Source organism: Coffea eugenioides, chromosome 7 (genome assembly GCF_003713205.1).
Source record: "Coffea eugenioides isolate CCC68of chromosome 7, Ceug_1.0, whole genome shotgun sequence".
Taxonomy (NCBI): domain Eukaryota; kingdom Viridiplantae; phylum Streptophyta; class Magnoliopsida; order Gentianales; family Rubiaceae; genus Coffea; species Coffea eugenioides.
In genome coordinates, this window is record NC_040041.1 from 28,246,658 (window position 1) to 28,265,209 (window position 18,552).

Sequence of the window (18,552 nt, forward strand, 5' to 3'; positions counted from 1 at the left end):
CGCCGAGAACTCGATCGAGTCATCGAAAACTCATCCGAGAAGTCTCCATCAACGGTAGAACCGGTTGATTTACACTGAATCACCCTGAGTCAACTCGTCGAGATTTTCTTTTGTTAATTTTACAGATTTTTTTTGCTAATCTTTTATTATTTTTGTTTAGCATAATTTTTTTAAAAATTATTCACAATTCTTAGAATATTAAATGCTTCAAAATTTGCATCTCGTCGAGACCGCGACCGATCTACCAAAACAGATGTGGAATGGTCCAGGCCCGCAACCACAATTGCGACTACGACTTTCAACCATGCTTGGAATTCTAATGTACTTGCAGAAATTCCTCTGCTATTAAAACTTGAGCAGAAATTCCTATGCCATCAAATCTTCAGCAATTTCTTTGAAATTTTCCAAGATTTTGAGTGATTTGTTGTTTAGTCACTTTTTAATTGCCTAAACAGAATAATAGCACGCAAGAGGGATATCTAATACAATCTTAGAAATGAAGGATTTAGATAGCAGGAAACTAGAGGTATGTTATTCTTTAGAAACTCCCCATTAGTCATCTTCAGCCAATGTTAATGCTGGATGAAGTAATATTTTGGATGACAAACAACCTTGAATATCTGTAGTTGCTCTCAATAAGGAACGAACAGAGAACTAAATGTATGTTACATATAAACTTGATGCTTTTACACCAAATAGCAATTCAGTCCTAATCAGTGTAAATGCTAAAGTAAAATTGAATGAAAACATAACAAGGATAATAAACCAATGATGGAATTACTGTAATGTTCCAACCACATTTCAGTCATCCATGTCAAGAAGCAACTTTTCCATTTTCTTTAACCTCTTCTCCATTTTCTTTCACCCCTTTGCTCAAGGTTTCTTCTGAACTCTTCACCTCACTGTCACCTTCTTTCTGTTTCTCTTTCTCTTCTTTCTCAGCTCTTAGTCTTTCTTCTTCCTCTGCTTTGAGTTTTGCTTCCTCTTCTGCTTTCAGCCTCGCATCTTCCTTGGCTTGCTCAATTGCTTTGATCAATCTCTCTAAACATATGTCAGCACCCTCTCCAGCAGCCTTTGGCATCAAATTTTCTGCAACATCTGCTGGAGTCACATTGGTTTCCTCCAACATATGTTCAATCTCGGAAAACAGATGGTGGGACTCAATGTCTAAGTAATTCTTAGCCAATACCTTGAATGCTTCAAATCCACAATATGAGAGTTCAATGTGCTTATCCATCCTCCCTCTTCTAATGAGAGCAGGATCAAGCTTTTCAACAAAATTAGTTGTGAAAACAATAAGCCTTTCGCCTCCTAAAGCTGACCAAAGCCCGTCGATGAAGTTCAGAAGCCCTGAAAGAGTAACCTGGCTGTTCTTCTTTTCCTCCATATTTTTCATCTTCTTCTTGACTGGATCTTTATCTTGCTTTTCTTCCTCATTTTTATTTTTCTTCTCTTTTTTCTTCTCCCTCTGCCCCGTGAGATCAAGGGAACAATCGATATCTTCTATTACAATAATAGCTTTGCCGGATGTATCAATCAGCAATTTCCTCAATTCAGTATTATCCTTGACTGAAGTCAACTCGAGATCATACACATCATAATTCATGAAATTAGCCATGGCAGCAATCATTGAGGACTTACCAGTTCCTGGAGGACCATAAAGAAGATATCCTCGCTTCCATGCCTTGCCTATCTTTGCATAATAGTCTTTAGATTTGCTAAAAGTGGTGAGATCATCAATGATTTCTTGCTTCTTCTTAGGTTCCATGGCCAGAGTATCAAATGTAGACGGATGCTCAAAAACAACACTGCTCCACATTGTCCTCTTGTACCCATACCAATCTTCACTCTTCTTGTTGATGTACAACTTCCGCTGTCTCTGACTTACAGTGATAGCTTTTCCCTGATCCAACACATGTTTCAGATACATCTTTGTGATGATTTCTCGGTGTTTTTTGTGAAAAGTGAGTTTGAAATATCTCTTCGCCTCTTCTCTGGGATAGAATGAAATCGACTGGCTGGTAGGAGTGTGTTTGCGAGAAGCCCACCAAAGCTTGATTCCCTCATATTCATCAGTAACCTCCCCCGCCTCCTGCATACTCAGGACTATCTGCTCGCAATCTTGGATGACGTTGGCTCTGAGACGGTTTGTTTGCTTGGTAGAGTTCTGATCAAGGTACCTTTCAATGGCCATAAAGGCTTTACTCCGCTGAAAACCATCACCTTGATATTCAGGGAATATGATTTGGATATATGGGGAGAAAAAGCTTCTAAGTTTCTCCTCATATCTCTTAATTTGGCCACGAAGTTCGCCAGGGAATAAGTTTTGACACATTGCCCAGACAAACATTACGCTCGCCATAGCTGACCCTAAACTAGCCCACATTTCCCCCATGGACATCATTTTACTCGCATTGAACGAATAATGACTATATTTTGAAGCTGTGGTAAAGTTTTGTTTCAGAGCTAGTTTGCTTTCCTTATTTATACGGAGAAAATCAACTAATTCTTCTGTTTTAACCATCTTCTCAGAAGCTACACATTGTTTTTCCTAGAAATGAGATCCAGTTGGGCCAGTCATCTTGCGATCCTTTTTCTTCTGTTCCTCGATTGTTTGGAAAAAAGAGTATCTTATTTTGTCTGTTCAGACTAAGGAAGCTGCAGTGGGAAACTTGGACTTGGCAACGTTTTCTAGTCAAAAATGTCCCCACCCTTTCCTCCTCAAACGAACCCTTTGACTGCTCCAAACGAAGCCGCACTGATTTTGCTTTGCTAATCGCAAGAAGCAGACCCATGTTGTTCTTTCTCTATTTTTATTTTTTTTTTGTTGTGCTGATTTTGTTTGCCGTTAACTTTAATTTCATCCTCTATCATATAACCAAACACTAGTCAAATAAAAAATTAAATACATATTAAATTAGTAAATAAATTTTTTTATCCAAATAAAAAGAAAAGGAAAAGAACAAATGAAATTCGTGTTTCATTTGTTCTTTTCTTTTTCATTTTATTTGGATAAATCATTTTATTTACTAATTGAATATATATTTAATTTTTTATTATAAGAAAATATTATTATTTGTGTTTAAACAATGTGTAGGGATTTTAACTCTACATGCGTATGCAAAAATCTAATTTTCATCTAATTTATAATTAAATCTTTATTCACAATACTGACATTTACTACTTTCGTTAACTAGATTGCTAACTCTTCCATTTATCTTTACACTCCACTTAGTTAATTCATCTTCTATAATACTTATGAGTCATTATTTCTTTTTAAGAATAAAATTGCAATACTATGTTTAAAAAGTCCACCCATTTTCTTTCTTCTTGCTCCTTGCTATTTTTATTTTCATTTTTGCTAGGACCCATGTATCTAGAGAGTTCCCAAATTATCTCCCATTATCGGCCATTTTAAATGATGACCAAATTTATAGAAGGGTTAGTAGGTACGCAGATCTGACTAGACCAAAAAGTGTTATGGCACCATCTTTGAATTTTTTTTTTCCTACAGGTGGGGTTTAAACTCACCTACAACCCAAGAAGGGACTGGTGGCCTCTGAGCCAAGCTTGAGAGAACACAAGCAAGTGAATCACATTCTTATATTTTTGTTCCACAAGCAACTGGATTTCACCCGTTCACTTTTGGCCTATGTTTTTAAATTCGGACCCGACATTGATCCGGCTGAGATCAAGGGTCAACGGATTCGATCGATGATGGGTTTGTTATTATAAAAATAAAATAAAATAGAAAATTACACCTAATTTGACATATATGATGGGTTCGTTTCGCGCAATCAACAAATTCATTAACCATCAGCCATTTGGACCGGTAGCCACCACCAAAGATTTAAAGTCTTGATGGACAGGAGGTCAAAAGTTCAAACCTCAGCTATTTTACAAGTAGGAATATTCACTTTCCCCCGTGGCCATGACCACAATGGTCATGGTTCACTGTCGTTTTACAAGTGCATGTGCTTGAGAAAGACATTCGAGGCCATTTTTAAAAATTCTTCCTTCATGAAGAAGATTGTGACTTGTGAGGTCATTCTGCTTGCACCATTGGTGCCTCCATCCATTTATTTATTTAGTTTGTTACATAGGAAGAAGTATTGGTATTTGTTACTTACAAATTAGCAGTTTACATATACCATGGGAACAGAATCTCCCTGTTATTGTAAATTAGGACAGCACAATTTCTCACATCCACCATAGTTTTCACAAACATTAGATTGGTGCATTATTATTATTTTTATTATTATTATTTTGGGTAGGTAACAATTGAACTATACTTGAACTTCTAATTTAGAAATAGGAAACAACAACTATTAGGAAGTTTGGTTTATGGTTTGGTTATGCCAACAATGCATCCCTTAAAACCAAACTATCTACGAACACATTTTCACGCCATCACAAACAAAATTCTTCATTGAAAGTATTGCACCGTCGTCTTTGTTAATCATGAAATTTTGAAAATTCTTGCCGATCACTTTATCTTCAATTTATTGGCCTCCTTAGGCATCATCTAGTATCAAATTTCTTACTGTTGTAAATTATCACAAATGATCTGACAGGATTTTTTTTTTTCATTTCTTCAATATCACTATTGTATCAACAACAACAATAAGATTTTTTTTAATCACTATCCAACCCACAAATAACATGACATGATATCTCTTTTTGGATCTCTGTCTTAATTAGAGCCAAAAATTCCCGTAATTGTCAAATAATTAGAGTGCTTAAGGACCAAACTAGTGGCCCAATTTTATCTGATGTTCGAGTACTCTAACTCATCAAAAGAAAAATTACATTTTAAATTCCTATCACCATCTCCTTGTGACTCTAATTTGATGAACACCCTAGGATTAAGATTTAAAGTTTTGATACCATTTGTTAGCATATAAAATTATACAATGGAAGCATATTTGATACATAAAAAAATATGTAGGAGAAGAAAAGTTTAATAATTACAAGCACATGAAGCGCATCCGACTTTCATATTGAAACCGGCATAAAATCTAGGTAGAATTGCCATTTTTTTCCCTCCTAAATCCCAAATGAGCTCAAGAATTTAAGCAAGGGCAAATCACCGTCTTAGGTTGTCATCTTTTTTTTTTTTTTTTTTTAGTAATTTAGGTTGTCATCTATATTACTAAAATTTACGACATTAAGATTTTGCTTACCTGGGCTGATTTAAAATCTAGTCTAGCCCATTATATCGTTAAGTGTGGTCATGGCCCATTTTTAGACAACATCCAGAGGCAGCCAGAAGTAAGGCCTTGTTGGATACTCCGTCACTACACTTATTTATTTATTTAAGTCTTTTTTGTGCTCACAACATTCCTAAAGTTGTTTATGAACATTATTCGCCAAGATCAATGTAAAAATTTAAAATTTATTCAAAAACTTTTGCAACTAAATACTTATTTTGTTTTAGAGAAAAATCCAGTTTTGATATCCAATTTTTGACATATGAGCAGTTTTTATCCTTAAAATTTGGACAAAAGTAAATCTGGTATCTAATCTTTCAACTTTTGAGTACATTTAATACCTTTGATGATTTTTTCCCAAATTGTTACAAAAAAGAGTCACGCGATAGTCACATGTTCGGCAACTATTCTATTAAAAATGGCAAAAAAATGTAAAATATCCTTCTGATACTAAATACTTAGTTTAAGGACTAAATCTTACATCTTTTTGACATTTTTTTATGCAATAGTTTACTATCATGTGACTCTTTTCGATAGTAATTTGAAAAAAATCCGTTAAGGGTACCAAATGTGTTCAAAAGTTGAAAAATTGTGTGCTAAATTTACTTTTGTTCAAAATTTGGGGACTAAAAGCACTCATGCATTGTTTGACAACAAACCAAAATGGGGCTTACCATATTACTGGAAAACAAACTAAGTATTACAATCGTATTGTTAGCTTAAATTAAAAATTAGGCTAAGTGAGCGAGCTTTTGTCTCCTTAGTGAGAGTTGCTTTTTCTCTCACTTGGAAAATGTGTGCTTTTCTCTCTTTCATGGGAATTTAAAATTTCAAACCACAAAATTCAAAACACGTACTTCTCTGATACTAAAATCTTGGCCGGGACAGCAACAATACATTGGAAAATTAAGATCAGCAAGTCATAAATCACTCTAAATATGAATGCGACATAAATGCCAATGGAAGAAAACCATATATTGTTAGCATAAGAAGCATCTCCAAGCATTTCCATCAGTCGGCTATATGCTACTGATAAGAAGCATCTCCAAGCTATATGCTATATCCTCCAACCTTGCCGAATTCTTGAGCCTTGTCTTCCAAATTTGTGGTTGTGTCTTGTGTCTAGTATTCCTTTTCTTCTTTCTGTGTAGCAGCCAAAGCCTTAGTGTGCCTTGTACTGTCCCTTTCTTCTATTTTCTCTACTCCTTTGGTTGAGTTGGCATAGTTTTAAGGAATTGTGTGTGGTATACTATTTAAAACTGTCTTAAACATTATGGAGGAAGAACTAGCAGAAATAATGCAAAAATTTGTACTTTCAAGCAAAGAGATAGGTGGAGCTGACCTTAGATCCAGGGGATATAGACTCAAGAATCAAGGAATGTCAGGCCAACTTAGTGGAAAGAATCATGGGGGATAAGATAGTTAATTTTGTGGGAGTTGAGAACTTTGTCATCACAGCCTGGGACTATCCCAAGGATTTGAAGACGGTGGAACTAGGATCTAATTTGTTCCAATACAACATTCCAAAGTAAGAAGACAGGAATCGCATCTTAAATGAAGGACCATATATACTGGACAGCCAAATACTGGTGCTAAGGAAATGATTTGCAGGAATAGAGGAAGATAGCTCTACATTTAATATAGCTCCATTATGGATACAAGCACAAAACTTGCCCGTCCAGTGGATTTCCAAAGGAGGAAGGAAGACACATTAAACTTCGTATGATGGCACACATATCTCAGACTTTGATGAGAGGAAAAATGGTAAAATTGAATAAGGTGATTAAGTGGATTAACTTTAAATATGAGCGCCGTCCGAATTTTTGCTACAAATGTGGAAAATTGGACACAGCGAAAGGAATTGCAAAACAATGGTGGCAATAGAGAGAGGCCAACTGGAAAACCAATTTAGTCCCTGGATGAGAGTTGGAGGAAGTAATACCTCACCACAGAAGTGCCAAACCAATAGTAGGTACACAAATGACAGAATTCATTGCGGGTTCAAGAATGAGGAATTAGTTCCAAGCAAGGCAGTGGAGGAGTTGCAAACTATAGAGATGCAGACTGGGAAGGAAATGACAAAAGAAGTCAATACAAAGGCAAGAGGCACTATTTTTGCAAAATTTGAGAAAGAGGTAGTTGGAATTGCACTGTTGGAGGCAAGGGTGAAACAGCAGACTCAATTAATTAAGGGAAATAGTCCAAGGGACACCCCCAATCAAAGCAACGATCTGGCAGAATCAAGCAATATCTCTGGTGCCAGAAGCAGCAACCATGGTGCTGGAATAGAGGAAATCCACCTCAAAAACAGCAACCTGGATGTTAATAGCCTTAAAAAAGGGTAGGAACTATAGCAGAATAAAGAAAGCAGCTTGATCAGATAGGGAAAAATGAATTGCAGGTAGAAAAAGAGGAAAAGATGAAAGAGGAGCAAGGAGAGGAAATGCAGGTTGATGAAGGAATTTCTGAAAAGATAAAGGTGGTAGCATTAAAAAAAGAAAGGAGAATGAACAAGCAAATCAAATCACCAACAAGAACCAGACAACAATTAAAGGAGTCAAATGGACAGTGTAATAGACCAGAACACCAAGGGAAGCAAAAGGTTAGTTTGAGAAATGAGGAAATGAGGGATGCTGAGATGGAAGATCAAGACCAGAAAAGAAATAGAATTATTAAGATGTCTGTGTGTGATGCAGGGGAAGAAGTAGGGGTAGAGGCTAGCCCAACCTGGTCTCCAAAATCCGCATGAGAATACTGATGTGGAGTTCTCAAGGTGCAGGCAGCCCCTTGGCAATTCCTAGTTGAAGGAGATTAACAACTTCTTCTCCCCCAATATGATTATTCTGAGTGAGACAAAAAATAAGACAAAGTTTATAAAAAATTTTAAAAAAAGATTAAATTTTAATGAATGTTTTGTAGTCGAAGCAATGGATAGATTCGGTGGCATGACACTTATGTGGAACAATGACATAAAAATTTAGAGATCATACAGTCAACATTAACCATTGAAGCACATGTGTTAGACCTTGAAACACAAATGGATTGGTGGTTCATAGGTATTTATGCAAGTTGTTTGGATCAAGTCAAAGGAATCAATGGAAAGTTATTGGAGAAAGGAAAATGGATCTAGGAAAACATGTGGATAATAGCAGGTGCTTGTCAATGATATAGTATCCAATGAAAAAAATAGGGTGGCAAGGCAAGAGAGCAATAAAGCTTTAGGGATTTTAGGAATTTGATTGCAGATAATGAGTTAATAGATATAGGTTTTGAAGGAAATCCCTGGATATGGTGTAATGATTGGGACTGGAAGGGTGAAGTAAGACAAAGGCTTCATAGAGCTCTATGTAGCCTACTCTGGTTTCAGACTTTTGATAGCTAAATGTGCTTGTGTGGAGAATTATGGGTCTGATCATAGCATGCTAATGATTGACAATAACCCCCAAAATCACGGGAAGAAGAAGAGGTTTCTTTTTTATAAACGTTTGCTACAACATGATGAGATACATCAAGTGATCAAGAATGCTTGAAATATAGATTGTGAAAGGCTAAGAATGTTTAGACTCACAAAGAAAATTACCAACTGCAAAATGGCTCTCCTTAAGTGAAAAAATAAATTCCAAGGAAACTCCAAGCTAAAAATTGCCCAGTTCAAGCAACAAATGGAGCAAGTGAAAAAAAAAAATCAGATGAAGAGAACAGAAAAGAGAAAATTAGAGACTTGAAGATTCAGCTGAAGGAAGCATACTTAGAAGAAGAATTGTACTGTAGTCAAGAAAACAGATGCATTTTGCCAAGAGAGGGGGATAAAAACACCCAATATTTTCATGCTAGTGTGAAAGGCAGAAGGAAAATAGAATGTAGAATCTGCAAAGAGAAGACGAATCATGGACAGGAAGTGAAGAGGAACTGGGATTGGAGGTAGTAGGTTACCATAACCAACTCTTCAACAGTTTAGGGGTGAAGTGTTTAGATGAAATTTTAGATGGTATACCACATACAATTTCTAAGCAAATGAATGATAACCTAACCAAAGTGGTAGAAAAAGTGGACATCAAGAGTGCATTGTTCTCCATGAATCCAAACAAATCCCCAGGTAATGATGGTACGAGTCCTCTTTTTTTTTCCAAGAATTCTGGTATATTATTAAAGATTATATCATCGGTGCCATCCAAACCTTTTTTCCATTCTAGCATTATGCTCAAGTCTTTGAATCATATGCTGATCTGTTTAATTCCTAAAGTGGAAAATCCCACTATGTTGAAGCATTACAGACCCACAAGTGTCTATAAAGTTCTGTACAAAATCATCTCCACAATCCTCTCTAATAGACTCGAAAAGGTTTTGAATGGCTGTATTAGTAAAATTTGGCTGCTTTTGTCCCTGGTAGGCAGATTTTACACAATGTTTTAATTTCTTATGACTTTTGCATCATTTAAAAAAGTAAAAAGAGTTTCATTGACCCTCCAACTCTTTACCAGGTAAAGTTTTAGCCCTCCAATAATTAACGGTAAAGTTTTGGCTCTCAATCTAATAAAATAGCATATTCATGGCCCTTCTGTCAGATCCAGCAATTAAATTTGACGGAAAGCATTATCCCGTGAGATGCACGACTAAATATCAAGGGCATTTTAGTCTCTAAAGGAGGGAACCTGAAAATCTAGAAAGGGAGAGCTTTGGCTGACCCATCAAGATTGCAGATCTAAATTATAAAATTGAGGCTTGAAGTAGCAGAAAGGGTGGAAATTGTTGGCAGCTGCCGAATCATGATTCATCAATTTTTGGAACAGCAGGGCAAGACCGTAGGCAGTATGCGCCTGCACCACAAGCTTCCATGTCTGCAATTGTTTCTTCGGCGTCAGCTTCCAGCAGGCAGTAGGAGTGGAGTGGGAGAGCAATTGAGTCTGATAGTGCATCAGTGGCAGCAGGCTTAGGACTTGGGCTGCCATGTGATGGTGGGTCCTTGGATGGAATTCTTCTTGTCAACCATTAAAGACTACCTTTGGTTGATCCAGACACAAGGAAAAAGGTATGTCTGAGATTTATTGCAACACCAAGGTACTCTAGCACTTCCGCAAGTACTTTGTCAGAACCTTCAGAACCTGAACTCCATTTTATGTATTTACCTCCAACAACCCAAGATGCAGATGGTGGGAAATTTGAGTTTTGTGAAGGCGTATGGACATTGAGATGCCCAAGCACTGCAGAATACTCGGATTGACTAAGAGCAAGCAATGAATTGTGACTATCTGGTTCCAGTTGATGCACAACAATTAACACTTTCGCCGCAGCATCCGGATCGAATAGTTTGATTTTTTCGCACTAGGGTTTTGGAGCAAAAGGGGTGGAAATTGTTGGAGAGAAAATTAGTGGTTAAAGTGTTTTTACTCTTTCTTTACTCAGAAACTATAATACCCTTAATATTTGGCCGTACGTCTCGCAAGATGATGCTTCTCGTCAAATTTAACTGCTAGGTTTGACAGAAGGGCCATGAATATTCTATTTTATTAGATTGAGAGCCAAAATTTTACCTTTAATTGTTGGAGGGCTAAAACTTTACCTGATAAAGAGTTGGAGGACCATTGGGACTCTTTTCCCTTTAAAAAATAAAAGGCAAGGAAAGGATGCATATTTTGTCTTGAAATTAGATATGTCAAAAGCGTATGATAGAGTGAAATGGAGATTTTTCGAAGAAATACTGAAGAGGATGGACTTTTGTGATATGTGGATCAAGTGGATCATGAGTTGTATCTCAACAATCACCTACTCCTTCAATATCAATGGAGAGTTAAGAGGATATGTGATTCCAAAGAGAGGAATCAGACAAGGAGACCCTTTGTCTCCATACACATTTTTGCTGTGCTCTGAAGGTTTCACTAATTTTCCCAAGAATGCAAGAAAAGAAAAGAGGATCATAGGAATGAAAATTTGTAGAGAAGGACCATCAATAGCTCACTTGTTTATAACAGGTGATTCTCTGGTATTTAGCAAGGCAGATCGTACTGATGCAGCTAAGTTGATACAGATATTGAGAATATATGAGAAAGGCTCTGATCAAGTGATTAATTTGAAAAAGTTTTCTGTGTTATTTAGTAAAAATGTGTCTCAGTCAACACACAAGGAGATATGCAGAAACTTTGAGAACCGTCAAGCTGTATCCTAAGGGAAAGACCTGGGCTTGCCCATGGTGATAACAAGGACAAAACAGCAAATATTTGGGTTTATCAGAGATAGCTATGAGAGGAGAATGAAGCAATGGAAGAATAAACTATTTAGTGCTACTGGTAAAGAAGTGTTACTTAAAGCAGTGTTTATGGCATTTTGCACTTATGCCATGTCTTGCTTCAAGTTGCCAGTCAAGTTATGCAAAGAATTGAGTTCCATGATGTCCAATTTCTGGTAGGGATAGGCAAATGGAAAGAAGAAAATCCACTGGTGTTCTTGGCAAAAACTCACACAAGAGAAGAAGAGGGATGGACTGAGTTTTAGAGATCTACAAAATTTTAATAGAGCCCTGTTGGAGAAACAAGTATGGATACTGATAACAAATCCTAATTCACTGGTAGCCAAGGTTCTAAAATGCCAAATATTATCCTAAGGAGTCCATTTTCAAATATAACGTCCACCAAAATGCTTCTTGGATTTGGCAGAGTTTGATAGGGGTCAGGGAGAATGTGGAAAGAGGAACCAGAAGAAAGATTGGAAATGGTAAAAGTACAAGAATATAGGATGATAACTGGAGACCTGAGAATCCACAAGGGAAGCCTATATCAGCTAAGCCTCAGGAATGCACTGTTCAAAAAGTGGAGGTCCTAATACACAATTTCAAGTGGAAGAGACCTCTGGCAGGGAGGATAGTCTCTTTTGGTTACACAGTGGAAATGGCCAGGATACAGTAGACTCAAGATATAAGGAACTCAACAGGCAAGGCAGCATATGGCAACAAAGGATCTGCAGGAGAAGAAACAAGCATGGAGGAGAAGCACTTATGGAAACATCTGTGGAAACTCAACATAAAACACAAATTGAAGCTATTTATTTGGAAATGCATGAACAAGGCCCTTCCTATTAATGAAGTCATCTATAATAGAATCAAGATGGGAACACCAATATGAAGAATCTGTGGAGAGGATATAGAGACAATAGAACATTTCTTTTTTCATTGCAGGACAGCTGAGGAAGTGTGGCAGTTATCACCAGTGAGATGGGATGGACTAGAAGATCAAAAACTTCAGGAAGTGGTGGAGTGCACTGACTGAAGCTAAATGTAGACTAGAAGGAGTGGAACATATAGCACTCACTGTTAATATCTTATGGCAGCTATGGAAGGCTAGAAATGGAAGAACCTTCAATGAGACTCCAAGACATCCAATGAAGATCATACAGAAGGCACATGGTGAATGGCTGGAATTCACAGAAGTAAGGGAGAAAGATAAAAAGGATGAGCACACCAGAAACAACAAGAGCAGAAAGTGTGCAGCAGGAAAGAAACTAGGCAATTGGTTTCATAAACCTCAGCATAATAACTAAACAGAAAGCAGACAGCTGCGAGATGGGGATTTGAATCATAGCAGAAAATAGCAGCTATCAAGTGCTAGCTCAATGGGCTGAGGAAATAATCTCATGAACCATGCTGTGGCCACAAAACTTGCATCATGTAAGGCAAGGGAACAACAGTGGAGAAAGATCAAGGTAGGAGTCCCACAGCAGCACTTACTAAAGATGCTAAGAGTCAACAAGTCCAAAGACATGAGATTGTACTCCCACCTAGAGGATATCCATAACTTATGCTCTATGACTGTGGAATGCTAATTTGTTTTGACTAGAACCAAAAATACTGATAGAATTTACTCTATTAGCAATTATGCTCTAAGTATATCTTTTGACGAGGTGTGGTTTAACCCTCAGTGCCATAGTGCACTTGTGTAGCAGCTAATTGAGCCTTTGCTCACAAAGTGTAAAGTTCATACACAATATCAATAAAATCACCATCGTTTCTGGAGAAAAAAAAAGTCACCAAAGGGCTGCATGTTTAACCTGAACCGGCAAATTCTAACGTGGATGAATTGAAATTCACAAAATACTGCCAATATTAAATTGATGGTTGATGGTATGCGGTGGTCGGTTCGAAATGCTTTGTTCCAAATTGAAATATCCTCATCTGGTGACTACAATAATGGATCCTGTCAGTAGTCGACTTTAACATTGTGATTGCGTTTAGCTGTTTAGATTAAAAAAATGTTTTAGTTAGGTACAATTGATCTTAAATTAGATGCTAGTAGCATTCTTGCATTACAATTCAGAAACAAAAAGGGTCAAGTATGTATGGCGGAGGCGATGTCATAGAAAATGCAATTTTTCTGGCAGTCATGAAAGGAATCTCTAATTCAAAGGAGCTGATAACATAAATGTGACTTGAAAATGCAGTTTTAATGGCATATTCTACAGTGACTTGAAAATACCAAAAGCGCTCACTCATTCACTAGAAATAAAGTGAAATACGCATGAAAAAGAAATTAAGATCATGAAATTGTAGAATCACACTGATGATGCACGCCATTTGGGTAGAAATTCCTATGCCATTAAAACTCTAGCAGAAATTCCTATGCCCTCAAAACTCTAGCAATTTCTTTGAAAGTTTCCGAGATTTTGAGTGATGTGTTGTTTAGTCACATTTTAATTGCCTAAATAGAGCAATACTACACAAGAGGGATATCTAATACAGGATTACAAATGAAGGATTTAGATAGCAGGAAACTAGAGGATGTTATCTTCAGCCAAAGTTAGTACTGGATGAAGTAATACTTTGGATGACAAACAACCTTGAATATCTGTAGTTGCTCACCATAAGGAACAAACAGAGAACCGAAGGTATGTTATCCATAAACTTGATGCTTTTACAACAAACAGCAGAAAATCTAAACAATGAACAATGCAAACTTTCTTTGAGGGAAAACGTTTTTATAGCTCTTAAATTGCATGAATGTTTTGAACGTGCAGAATTAGCGTTTGATCACATACAATTATCATTTTCAGGTAAATTGAGTTGATATGAAGATACAAAGTTTTGTAATGGATATAAATTATGAATGAATGTTGTGGGCGGAAAATAAGATTAATCTGAATAATCGGCCTTTAAGATCACAAATGACTGGTGATAGTTTAGTCATAGGCAAGCTGGTCGTATCAAAGAGCATTGATAAATTTCTCCAATGCATATTCAACCCCTCATTAGTTCCGAACCAGAGGAATTCAATCAACAAAGTTGGAAGTTACGGACAGTAAAACAAATGTTCAACTGCATATTTTCAACATATGACAGCGTTACTGTACTTCTTTAGGAAGTGAGAAATTCGACGTCTACAAATTACCAGAAACAAGTTGAATTATTACTGATATCAGCACTAATCAAAGTCCATAGCAGCGTAAAGCTAAATTAAAGTTGAATGTAAACCTAGCAAGGATAAAGCAACGATAGAATTACCAGCAACTTCCGACCACATTTCAGTCATCCATGTCAAGAAGCAACTTTTCCTTTTTCTTTGACCTCTTCTCCATTTTCTTTCACCCCTTTGGTCAAGGTTTCTTCTGAACTCTTCACCTCACTGTCACCTTCTTTCTGTTTCTCTTTCTCTTCTTTCTCAGCTCTTAGTCTTTCTTCTTCCTCTGCTTTGAGTTTTGCTTCCTCTTCAGCTTTCAGCCTCGCATCTTCCTTGGCTTGCTTAATTGCTTTGATCAATCTCTCTAAACATATGTCAGCACCCTCTCCAGCAGCCTTTGGCATCAAATTTTCTGCAACATCTGCTGGAGTCACATTGGTTTCCTCCAACATATGTTCAATCTCGGAAAACAGATTGTGGGACTCAATGTCCAAGTAATTCTTAGCCAATACCTTGAATGCTTCAAATCCACAATATGACAGTTCAATGTGCTTATCCATCCTCCCTCTCCTAATGAGAGCAGGATCAAGCTTTTCAACAAAATTAGTTGTGAAAACAATAAGCCTTTCGCCCCCTAAAGCTGACCAAAGCCCATCGATGAAGTTCAGAAGCCCTGAAAGAGTAACCTGGCTGCTTTTCTTTTCCTCCATATTTTTCATCTTCTTCTTGACTGGATCATTTTCGTCCTTCTCATCCTCGTTTTTCTCTTTTTTCTTCTCCCTTTGCCCCGTGAGATCAAGGGAACAATCGATATCTTCTATTACAATAATAGCTTTTCCAGATGTATCAATCAGCAATTTCCTCAATTCAGTGTTATCCTTAACTGAAGTCAACTCGAGATCATACACATCATACTTCATGAAAGTAGCCATGGCAGCAATCATAGAGGACTTACCGGTTCCAGGAGGACCATAAAGAAGATATCCGCGTTTCCATGCCTTGCCTATCTTTGCATAATAGTCTTTGGATTTGCTAAAAGTGATGAGATCATCCATGATTTCTTGCTTCTTCTTAGGTTCCATGGCCAGAGTATCAAACGTGGATGGATGCTCGAAAACAACACTGCTCCACATTGTCCTCTTGTACCCATACCAGCCTTCACTCTTGTTGTTGGTGTACAACTTCCGCTGCCTCTGACTTACAGTGATAGCTTTTCCCTGATCTAGTACATGTTTCAGATACATCTTTGTGATGATTTCTCGATGCTTTTTGTGAAAAGTGAGCGTGAAGTACCTCTTTGCCTCTTCTCTGGGATAGAATGAAAAGGACTGGGTGGGAGGAGTGTGTTTGCTGGAAGACCACCAAAGCTTGATTCGCTCGTATTCGTCAGTAACCTCCTCCGCCTCCTGCATACTGAGGACTATCTGTTCACAATCTTGGATCACGTTGGCTCTGAGACGCTTTGCTTGCTTGGTAGAGTTCTTATCTAGGTATCTTTCAATGGCCGTAAAGGCTCTACTTCGCTCAAAACCATCTCCTTGATATTCAGGGAATATGATTTGGATATATGGGTAGACAAAGCTTCTAAGTTTCTCCCCAAATCTCCTAATTTGGCCACGAAGTTCGTAGGGGAAATAGTTTTGATACATGGTCCAGACAAACATTATGCTAGCCATAGCTGAGCCTAAACTAGCCCACATTTCCCCCATGGCCATCATTTTACTTCACAGAACGGATATGTTTTGAAGCGGTTGTAAGTTTTGTTTCAGAGCTACCTTGCTTTGCTTATTTATGGGGAGAAATTCAATTGATTCTCTGTTTTGACCATCTTCTCCGAAGCTACCCCCTTTGTTTTTTCTGCAAGTATTCTAAAAGCTGGCCCACTCATCGGATAAATTACTCATAGTCCTCTTGTGCTTTTGCATGATAGAATATGACCTCATAAAATTTCAAAATATTCACATGAACCCTTTGTCATTCTACGTAAAATAGAAATTTGACGAAAACGGTTTTGGCAACTTCAAAATGCTAATATTGCGCTTACTCAAACATTAAATAGAATACGAGTATAACTACTTTACATAAAATTATAAGAAAATTATGTGAAATGATGTAAAACTATAAAAGGTTGAGTAGATATATATACAAAATTATAGAGGAATTATGAGCATATTGTGAAACTTTAAAATGGTCACATAATATAACGTAAAATTGTGGGGTTATGACTAATTTATGGGAGAAGACAATCTTTTCCTTTGTGTTCAGACTGAGGAAGCTGCTGTGGAGTGGGTAGCCAAGTGGGAAACTTGGACTTTGCTACGTACTTTATGTGAAAAGTGTTCCTGCAACGATGCACATTTGAGTCCCTTAATGTCTTTATCGTATCCCATTCATCTACTCAGCATTTGGTAGAAAGGACCTGTCTCGACCGGAAAGGTTTCGTAGACAAATAAGGTTGTGACACGATCAACTTTTAAAATAATACCGACCAATACCGACGAAATATTTGTTAGGTCTGTGCTGTGTTTGTTTGTTTGTTTGTTTTTTTTTATTTGTAGGGGTTTTTGTTTGTTTGTACCATTATGTAATTGGTGTTTAGACTATGTATCCACAGCATGAGGGTTATTAAACAATTACTATTACCATTAACAATTATTCCATCCTAAAAATTATATAGTTCTGAGTTTAAATTTTCATCATCCTCTTCATTTCTTAAATTCCACCCTCCACTTTTAAAAAAAAAAATTATTCCTAAATCCAAAACACCTCTTGATTCAATGTTGTCGTTTTATAAGTGCATGTATTTTACCCAATATTCTACCTTCCTGATGAAGTTTGTGAGGTCATTCTGCTTGCGTCATGGTTGCTTGCATCATGGATGTCTCCAGGAGATTGGTATTTTATTACATGAAAATCTGCAACTTTAAAATACGAGGAACACAGAATTTCCCTATGGTTGTAAATTAGGGTAGCACAATTTGGATTTTCCCAAATCCCAGTGAGTTGATTTACAAACATTAGATTTGTACGCAAATGTTATAATCTTATGGGTGATATATCTACTTTTGCACTTTGCCCCGTAGTGTTAGTTTTTTCTCACTTTATATTTTAAACCATTTGTTGACTGTAATGTTGTGTAATGATAATATCAAAACGATATTTATGCCCTTAATAGTTAGGGATAATTTCAGAAATCTCTCCTAAGATTTCTAACAATTTCACTTATCACCCTTTAATTTTTAAAAATTACGCATATCTTCCTTGCTCATTTAAAAACGATAATGTTAGGAACCTCCTAACAATTTCACCTAGTACATTTGAGATTTTCAATATTACACTTACCTCAATTTGCCCTAAAAATGACCATAACAACTTTAATATTCAACATTTTTCATGCAATTAAATGATCTGCTTCTAATCTTTGTGCATATAAATGCATTTAACCCAATTAGACATTAAATGGAAACACAAACAAGGTTCGCTCATGGAATAACCAATTATGTCCTAAGTATAAATTTAACATATTACAAATTAATTTTAGTTTTGTTTGGAGGATCTAGAGATGAATAGAAGAAGATGCGAGCTAAAGGTTTAAGAAGGACGGGGTTGGCGTTGGTATTCTAATAGTTGAGGGATAGGATATTATATTAAGGGTTAATTACATTTTATCCCCTTAAAGAATACCCCATTTCTCAGTTTACCCCCTAACCTTTAATTTTGCTCACTTAACCCCCTTTAGGACAAAATTGCCCTTGCATTATTTTGACTTTTCATTTACCTTGTTTTCCTTTCTTTTATTTCTTTTTCTCTTTCTTCTTTATTTAATTCTTCCTCTTTCCCACAAAAATCTTCACCTTAATGATTGAAATTAAAAAAGAGGAATTACAGAGATCTATCTTCTTCTTAAATGATCAAAAAAATATTCAAACCACTTTCCTAAAATACAATTTTTTTAGCCTTTC

At 36.7% G+C, this 18,552-nt stretch overlaps 3 protein-coding genes across 3 annotated transcripts; 1 reads left to right on the plus strand and 2 right to left on the minus strand.

Moving 5' to 3' along the window:
- Window positions 1-510: 510 nt before the first annotated feature.
- LOC113778578 (AAA-ATPase ASD, mitochondrial-like) lies at window positions 511-2,565 on the minus strand. The gene has a single exon (XM_027324019.1). The coding sequence runs from the start codon at window positions 2,522-2,524 to the stop codon at window positions 815-817; it is 1,710 nt and encodes a 569-aa protein (XP_027179820.1). The 5' UTR covers window positions 2,525-2,565; the 3' UTR covers window positions 511-814.
- Window positions 2,566-10,860: 8,295 nt separating this feature from the next.
- Window positions 10,861-11,373, plus strand: LOC113777205. Its single transcript, XM_027322240.1, has one exon. It carries the CDS (start codon window positions 10,861-10,863, stop codon window positions 11,371-11,373), a length of 513 nt encoding a protein of 170 aa, XP_027178041.1.
- Window positions 11,374-14,412: 3,039 nt separating this feature from the next.
- Window positions 14,413-16,372, minus strand: LOC113777417 (AAA-ATPase ASD, mitochondrial-like). The gene has a single exon (XM_027322482.1). The coding sequence runs from the start codon at window positions 16,306-16,308 to the stop codon at window positions 14,728-14,730; it is 1,581 nt and encodes a 526-aa protein (XP_027178283.1). The 5' UTR covers window positions 16,309-16,372; the 3' UTR covers window positions 14,413-14,727.
- Window positions 16,373-18,552: the final 2,180 nt, after the last annotated feature.